The 9149-nt window shown below is 34.9% G+C and overlaps 2 protein-coding genes across 2 annotated transcripts in view; one reads left to right on the top strand and one right to left on the bottom strand.

Annotated features, from left to right (window-relative positions):
- Positions 1–7151, bottom strand: part of LOC107747536 (ATP-binding cassette sub-family G member 5-like) — a 12047-nt gene extending 4896 nt beyond the window's left edge. The window contains exons 1-6 of the mRNA XM_016562087.1: positions 6977–7151; positions 6330–6451; positions 4095–4231; positions 1801–1899; positions 1499–1631; positions 763–902 (exon numbers count right to left, since the gene is read on the bottom strand). Of these exons, the coding sequence (XP_016417573.1) occupies positions 763–902; positions 1499–1631; positions 1801–1899; positions 4095–4231; positions 6330–6451; positions 6977–7131 (786 nt within the window). The 5' untranslated portion in view covers positions 7132–7151. The remainder of the gene's footprint in view (positions 1–762; positions 903–1498; positions 1632–1800; positions 1900–4094; positions 4232–6329; positions 6452–6976) is intronic.
- A 233-nt stretch (positions 7152–7384) lies between these two features.
- Positions 7385–9149, top strand: part of LOC107747584 (ATP-binding cassette, sub-family G (WHITE), member 8) — a 15028-nt gene continuing 13263 nt past the window's right edge. The window contains exons 1-2 of the mRNA XM_016562181.1: positions 7385–7469; positions 8409–8516. Coding sequence (XP_016417667.1) covers positions 7404–7469; positions 8409–8516 — 174 coding nt within the window. The 5' untranslated portion in view covers positions 7385–7403. The remainder of the gene's footprint in view (positions 7470–8408; positions 8517–9149) is intronic.

The raw sequence follows: 9149 nt of genomic DNA, 5'->3' as shown, positions 1-9149 counted from the left end.
AAATATGAATTTATCATTTTTAACCTTAAAATCAGCAGGCTTTTATTTTGGCGGGTTGCCGACAAGTAAGTATATGCACTTTGGAGTTTAGCGCTGCCGATTGAAGAGCGTCAATTAATGAAATGTCACAGTTTTGCATTGTGCTTTGAAAACGGCAGCGGGTAGCTTAGATTTATGGTTTCAATTTGAATAGAAATCCTATACAGTACAGTTTGTCGATCTAAAATGTTAATTGTGCATTAACAGCGGTACGCAAATGCGCTGTCAGAACTTATTTATACAGCGCATTTTTTAAGATGAGTGGACCAAAGTTCCTCCACAGCGCTGTAACAGACTCTATGTAAGTTATCGCAAACGCTTGATTGCAGTTGTTGCTGCTAAGGGTGGCCCAACCAGTTATTAGGTTTAGGGGGCAAACACTTTTTCACACAGGGCCATGTAGTTTTGGGTTTTGTTTTCCCTTAATAATAAAAACCTTCATTTAAAAACTGCATGTTGTGTTCACTTGTGTTATCTTTTACTAATATTTAAATTTGTTTGATGATCTGAAACACTAAAGTGTGACAAACATGCAAAAAAATAAGAAATCAGGAAGGGGGCCAACACTTTTTCACACCACTGTATATATATATATTTTTTTTTTTTTAAGTGAATTTTGATTCAGGTTACCAGCCCTGAGCATTAGCTACTGCAACGGCCATCTTTACAGTTATAAGTGTTTTAACAGAATGAGCTCCAGAGGCATCCGCTATGTCTACTCACCCTGAAAAGTTCTGAACGGGGCTGATGGATGGTCACAATGACTATTCGATCTCTTCTGGCCAGTTCAGCCAGCAGCACCACGATCTGATTAGTCGTCATGCTGTCCAGTCCTGTGGTCGGCTCATCCAGGAGAATCACCTCTGCCATGACGTTGAAAAATTGAAAAACAGGAGAAGAAATAAAACAAATGAGAAACTTTCTCGAAAGTCCACTTTCTGCCCTTTGAGAGACAATTTTGAGTGTCTTCTTAATTCAAGTAATTAAAAGCAATTAATAGGTTTCCCTTTGTCTAAAGTTAGAGCCAAATTAATTGGCTGATTAATTCATTTACTGCTTGATTGGAGAAGGCAGCAGATGAAAGCCACTTATAATTGCTGGTTTGTGTTCAGTTTGGAGTGGCCTCAACTAATCCATAGTCCACGGTCCCAGGAGACCCAGATAAAGGATCCAAAGGGACCCTCATAGACCTCGGCTTAATATTAAAAATGTGATAACCCCGTCTGCCACTTTTAATATTCTACTTCAGCCCCTTTCACATTTGTCCATTCCTCAATAATCCTTCGAGGGGCTTTGGGTCGCTGTGCTGGTCGCTCTGCATTTAAATAACATTTCGTCTCTCTTATGTGCAAGCAAGGAATGAACACACTACAATGTGTTTGTACTCCATACATAAACAAACATTATGCTATTATGGGTTATTATAAAGATGTCTCAGGCAGATCAGAAGGCAGCTCACTTGGGTCCTGAAGCAGCTGGCTGGCAATGGAAACCCTCCTTCTCTCTCCACCAGAAATGCCTGGGAAAATGCGGCCTCCAATCACGCTGTGAGCCACATGTCCCAAACTCAGCTCTGCCATGACTGCAGCTACCTATGACAGATCAAACAGGGATCAGCTTATTAAAAATATGAGTGATGTCTCCATCATAACTGTATGAAAGTTAAAGTATCTGTAGGTATTTGAGATTTCTGTATGCATTTCATTTTAATCGATTTTGATGACCATATCTGTCAAATATCTGTGAAGGGAATGAGCTCACCTTCTTGCGTATGGCCTCAGAAGAGTGTTTTCTCAAAGCAAGCTGAGCAGTGTATGTCAGAGTCTCCTCCACAGTCAGATAGCTCAAGAGATTGTCACTCTGAGAGAAAAATTATGGTATGTAAGCATTCAAAATAAAGCTATTTATTTTGACATAAACAACAATGCAATTAGCATTTCCCATACAATGATAACTCGCTGCTTAAATACTACTGTGATGCACTGTAGGAGAAACAAGTGGCTGTGTAAAAAGTTCTGCTAATGAAATTTATATCCAAGACTGCAGCATTTTTCAGAGGCTGCTATAAATGAACATGGCATCTGAGGACTAATTTGCTGTTTTCATTCCCTGCTGTTTCGCTTTATTTGAGGTTTGATTCATTGTGGGTTCCCTCTATTTCATACTCCGGGGTTTCCTTACACATTTCCTCACACTCTTTAAAAATGATGCTGATTGTTGATATGCTAAAATACATAGATTGAAACGTATGGATATTAAATAATGGAAAGAATGGTATTGAATGCACTAAATGTTAACTTGCTTATTGTCAATAGCATGATCTACTGAAGTCTACATGTCATACTAACAAGAAACTACAGTGGTGACCAAAATTATTAGAACACTAGTATTTTTACCAGCTAAAAATGGTTTTAAGTCAGTTATTTTAAGTCAGTTATTATAATAATATCACTAGATTATTACAATTAATGGCAAAATGAATGTTGTAATGTAAACGTATCTCCTACTGACACACCTCAGCAAAAGATAGAAATAACTGACTTAAAACCATTTTTTAGCTGCTGAAAATACTAATGTTCTAATCATTTTGACCACCACTGTATGCTGACCTTCTGCCCTCATGTTGTTCTAAACCTGTGTGACTTTCTTTCTTCCATATGGAGCAGAAAATTGCAAAAAAAAAAAAAATTTTTAAAAATCAGCTTGGTCATTCTGCAAAACATTTTAAATTCTTATGCTTCTGAGAAATAAAGTCATATATGTTTGAAACAAAAACACAAGAATGATGGCAATTTTTGGTGAACTGCCCCTTAAAATAGTATTTAGTATATTGACAAACACATTTTATTGAGAAAAAAAAAATCACAGAATATTGTATTAATTGAAGCCAAATGGTCATCCAATTAGGGCTGACCCATGTTGTTATGTGAGGTGTGCATGTACCAGTGGCTGGAGGACCTGTGCTTTAAGTTAGCTGTTAATGCGCTATGGTGCACATTATCAACACTTACAACACTTCATCATTTGAAAACTTTGCTCTTAAGTTGAAATTCTTATCTGTGTCTTCAGTTTAGGTCTTATGTTTATCAAGTCAGAAGGTTGTGCATCATGTCTGTTTAAATCTGTAATTTGTTGTACAGTGAAGTTCACACTGCTGAAATTGGACTAGAAGCAAAGCTACTATAACCTCTACTATTGGGGGGGGAAAGCAAAAAAAGAAAAAGAAAAGTACGCTCCTCTTAACTTCACATACCTTTAGCTCATGAGACACATTTAATTACTGGATTAGATTCATAGCTTCTTTGCATCTAAATTTAATGACCTGCAATAATAGCCGTCTCTCCATGCTTATTTAATTTTCTGGCAGATACACATGAACAGCTCAGAGGAATAATGTAATGAACTCATGTGTAACGGCTAATTTCAGAGTTAACTCTACAAATGAACTTTTCTGCAAACTTTACTGTGTTTGTTTAAGTTTGGTTGTGACAGACTTGACCTATAGTTACCTAGCCAATTGCTTTTCATCTATACTTTCTGCAGTTGACCAAAGTTCAGTCACATGTGGCCTGTGATACTTAGATTGACACGCACACACAGGCACATTTACAGTGTGCTGCAGATGTACAGTATTCAGTGTATTACAAGTTCTACTATGCAATTACTGTGTAATCTGTGATATTTTCTTTTAAAATCACTTAAAATCAGGGCTGGCAATGCAGCATGACAGACAGGGGATGGAGTTCCAGTTTGAACACTGTATTTTCATACTATTTGCACCACAAATTTGCGCAAACTTGATTTTTTTCTCATTTTTAAAATACTATATGGTTCAGTTTTTCACCTCTTTGCACACTTGAATTATCAGTTATCGACGTAAACTGATGTTTTAGTATACTGAAGTGTCATGTATTGATAGTGGTATAATACGTTTTGGTAATACAATGTTTGCTTATTTGTAAATCAATATAAATTAAAAGTCTGTACTAATCTTTAGCAGTATTTTTAGATTCATATTTTTAACCCAAAAAAAAAAGAAAAAGAAAAAACCTCACCTGGAGCACATAAGAGAAACAGTCTTGGAACTGCTCTGCTTTTAGCTTTCTTCCATTCACAAAAACCTCTCCAAGGAGTTTACCAGAATTCCCGATTCGTCCTGCTACAGCATCTAATAGAGTGGTTTTTCCAGAACCTTGAGAGAGAGACATCAGTAAGCTTATTAACCTTTTGATATATTAGCCTATCATATGACATTGGCATGTAAAGAAATGATAGTGTAATATAAGTTTCTTTAGTACATTGCCTTGTTTATACTGCTTAATCATTTCAGTAACTTAATGCACATACAGTGAACAGTAGTTGAAAGATATGTTAGAATATGATTTATAATTTATATTTACAATTTTCTTTTTTTAGTGGTCATGCTCTCAAATTTCTCAAAATCTTGCCATTCACTATTACAATAGCATTGTGAAATACAGAAATGAACTCATACTGTAGCTAAATATTTAGACTGTATCACTATGCAATGTTGTGGGCTCTGATATTAAATATGTTAAAACTCTGAGCATCATGTCGGCGCCAACAGCATTGTGGGCAGCGTGCCAACATATAGCGCCATTGCCGCTACGGGCGTCCCGAGATTGAGTCCTTGTGGACCTTTACTGATCCCGTCCTCCCTCTCTTTCTCCCACTTTGTTTACTGTCTAAATTTCCTATCACAATAAAAGGCAAAAACGCCCCCCCCCACTTACCTGAATTCCCCAGAATTCCCATTATCTGTAGTCAGTAATCTTATTAACCTTTTGATATATTATCATATGACATTGACATTTAAAGAAATGACATCTTCAGCCTTATGTAATGTAAGTTATACATAATTTTTTAAATAGTGGTACAGTATAATAAGTTTTGGTAATAAATGTCTGCACTAATCTTTCTTATTGACTAGTGCTGGTTAGAATAATAATAAACATGGTTCAAGTGAATCAAGCACATTAAAAACCAAGTACTTTTGTACTTCTGCTCAATTAAAACTGAAGTGAACTTTGTACAAAAGTAATAAACAGAGTGGTCTTTTCTGAATCTTGAGAGAGACATCACCTTTTTGATATGATATCATATAATATGACACTGACATTTAAAGAAATTATAATTTCAGCCTTACGTAATGCAAGTCTTTTTACATAATAAATTGCCTTGTTCATTGCAGTGCACTGTTGTAGTTTTTAATAATACTTTTTATCAGTTTTTATTTTTATATTTTAATTTTAGTGAGTATTAATCATTTTGTTTTGTGCTTCTGTCATTGTTTATAGTTTTGTTATATGTATGTCTATGTAGTTTTTTCATTTTTACTTCTGTCTCAGTTTTAGTTAAGTACACAAATTTAGATTAAATTAAAATGAAAAGATGCTGAAATTGAACTTTTTTTATTTTATTTTATTTCAATTGTTAATGTCAGTTAATGTTTATTTTATTTCCAAGTAACGAAAATGTTTTTAATGGTTTTAGTTTTAGTTAACTACAATAACCCTGGCTCATTCTAACGATTACTGCTTATTCATTTCAGTGTCATAATACATGCACAGTAAACAATAGTCTAAAGATCTGTGAGTACACGATTTTATAACCTTTTTTGTTTTTACTTTTTTCACTTGTTTGCACACTTGAATTATCAGTAATTTAGACTGATATTTCAGTATATTGAAGTTTAATGTTTTGATAGTGGTATAAGAAGTTTTGGTAATATAATAAAATGTTTGTTTATTTGCAGATCAATACATATTTAATGTCTGCTCACTTACTGACTAGTGCTGGCTAAAATTATTAATAACATGGTTCATCAATCAAAATATTCATATAATAAACTTAAGTACCGGTACATTTAAAAACGAAGTACTTTTTTACTTTTATTCAAGCAAAATATCTTTAGTAAGTTTAACCTTTTGATATGATATCATATAATATGACACTGACGTTTAAAGAAATTATATTTTCAGGATTACGTAATGTAAGTTGCTTAGTATGTTGCCTTGTTTATTCGAATGCTTACTGTTTATTACTTTCTGTGTCTTAATAATGCATGTACAGTGAACATAGATCTGTGAGAATATGATTATGTTTTTATTTTGTTCTGCTTCTTTTGTTAGCAGTCATTCACTATTAAAAGACCATAGTGAAATACACAAATTAACTCATACTGAAGCTAAATATTTAGACTGTATCACTATGCATGCTGTGGGCTCTAATATAAAATTCATAGATATTCTGCCCTTTGAGTCACTTACCTGAATTCCCCAGAATTCCCATTATCTGCCCACTGTCCACATGAAATGACACTTGATTCAGTATCTGCCTTGTCCATTTTTTCCTGAAAGATGAAAGGTCCCACCAGGGTCCTACATGTTCACTGTAACACACATAAGCAAACAAAAAATGTTTACGAAATGGTCACAAGAAGTGGTTTCAGTGTGTCACTATTTTGTATGAAGCTTCAATGAAATAAGACTTAATAAAAGAATAATAGCCTAGCAGTTGTATAATTGTTGCCAAAGATAAAGTCTTTATATAGTAATTTAATCATGTCTGATTGATATTGGCATTTAAACTTTTATTCACTGATCGTTTCATGTTTATTGTATGCTTAAAGACTATAATATTAAATTCTAAAATATTGACATTAGACAACAGCTGTTTGGTCATATACAGTACATGTATCAGGTACAGTTGTCTGTTAGCAGCTACACTCAACATAAGAAGCTCCTGGACACATTCAGTGTGTGCTGGAAAAAAAACATACGTGTTTGAAGAGTGTCAGTTCATTAAGAACTTAATAGCAGGTTTACCAATAATCAGGTGCTAAATTTGACATAACTCTCATTGACTGTGAACTGACACGCATTTCACTGCCGTCATGTCAATGTTGTATTCTCACCTCACAGTGTAGGACACATTTTTGACGCTCAGGCAACACGACGATTCGACGTAGTCCCAATTTGGTTGGGACGTTCCCATCTCTGACACCAGCTTGAAAGATCCATTTAACCCATTATTCTGTAAAACATCCTGCATTGAATATAACTGACTCATTGTCTCTCATCGATGGACAAACAAACTTCAATATTCTCAGTGTGACAGATCCACGTCTTCAGCAGTCTAAATGCTCCGGCTCATATTACACAGATGAGGTTGGAACCATAAACAGTGACTCTTATCAGTGGAACTTTGCTCCATAAGCTATATAGAGTCGCGTCTCTCTGCCACCTCTCCTCAGTTTTTCCCTGGACAACAAGAGGAGCAGGTACTTCTCTAAGCGGGACGCCAGACCAGAGGGGCATAGACCCCTTTCTACCACGTCCACCATGTCAGACCAGAGTGCTTTCCATTCAGAAGACAGCTTCGGCTCTACAAATGACAAACAGAACAGGGTGAGTTCACCATGAGCTAAGACTACTCAAGCAATCGACACTAAAATGTAAACTATATTCAGAGGATGTTTATTTTGTTTCCATTGTATAACTGTTGTCTTCATTTACACATTCACAACAAGAGTATAGGATTATTTACATCCTATTGATTTTCAGCGAGGTCATTCAGGGTGATGCTGTACAAAAGCTTCTGTTGCAAAATTGGACCCTGAGCCACGTAGAAGACTCCAGTTCTCTTATCTGTTAACATTTGATAAATCTGATAAATAAAATGTGACCGTAATCAGTTTATGAGCAGCGTAATCTTAATTAAGCCTGATAAACCTTAAACTAAAAGTACTGACTAAAAAGCCAATCGTAAGTGCATAGATCGTATTTACATGTAAATAATCGTGTTGTCAAACATATGGGTATTATACTGACATTTGCACTTTATTATGTCTCAACAGACACAGGGTCAAGACATTCTTTAAATGACAAACAGAACAGGGTGAGTTCACCATGAGCTAAGACTACTCAAGCAATCGACACTAAAATGTAAACTATATTCAGAGGATGTTTATTTTGTTTCCATTGTATAACTGTTGTCTTCATTTACACATTCACAACAAGAGTATAGGATTATTTACATCCTATTGATTTTCAGCGAGGTCATTCAGGGTGATGCTGTACAAAAGCTTCTGTTGCAAAATTGGACCCTGAGCCACGTAGAAGACTCCAGTTCTCTTATCTGTTAACATTTGATAAATCTGATAAATAAAATGTGACCGTAATCAGTTTATGAGCAGCGTAATCTTAATTAAGCCTGATAAACCTTAAACTAAAAGTACTGACTAAAATTCCAATCGTAAGTGCATAGATCGTATTTACATGTAAATAATCATGTTGTCAAACATATGGGTATTATACTGACATTTGCACTTTATTATGTCTCAACAGACACAGGGTCAAGACATTCTTTTCTCGTCTCCAGAGGAGGACAGCAGTCTGTATTTTACTTACAGCGGAGGTCGCAATGAAGTGGAAGTCCGCAATCTCAACTATGAGGTTTTTTTCAGTTTCAAATTTATTCCAGGAATACATGGCCTCTCGGCCCATAGTTCCACAAAATCATAATGACATGGCAGATAATCTTTTCTTCATTCCATGATATATATACAATGCCAATCTCCATGCATACCTCGAATCACAAACACTTGATGATTCGAGGTAAGCATGGAGATTGATGACTTGAACATCTAAAAAGGAACAATGATCGTACCAGTTGCATGTTACACAGACGCAGTGTAGCTCTCTTGTATCAACGAAGACTTGTATTGTGAATATATATTTAACGTATTATTTTCCAAAACTTATGTATACCATGCCTCATGTGCTTTTTCTTTCAATCGTTGGTTAAGAATAGCTGTAAATGTTCTTATATCACCTACACTTTGAGCCTCAACTTTGTTTTCCTTCTGCTGAAGTACTTTTTAGATACTGAAAGAAGATCTTCGTTCATTTAGAATTTTTTTAGGAAGCAGATGAAAACAAAACATATGCATCAGACCTAGAATTATATATGACAGTTATATAAAGACATATATAAATCAAACTAAGTGGCATTTATAAAATAAAATAAAAACGTATCAAAGCTATATATATATATATATATATATATATATATATACATACATACAT

This window comes from Sinocyclocheilus rhinocerous, unplaced genomic scaffold (assembly GCF_001515625.1).
Source record: "Sinocyclocheilus rhinocerous isolate Xijiao unplaced genomic scaffold, SAMN03320098_v1.1 scaffold469, whole genome shotgun sequence".
In the NCBI taxonomy this organism is placed as follows: Eukaryota; Metazoa; Chordata; class Actinopteri; order Cypriniformes; family Cyprinidae; genus Sinocyclocheilus; species Sinocyclocheilus rhinocerous.
This window is presented reverse-complemented; position numbering and strand designations above follow the sequence as displayed.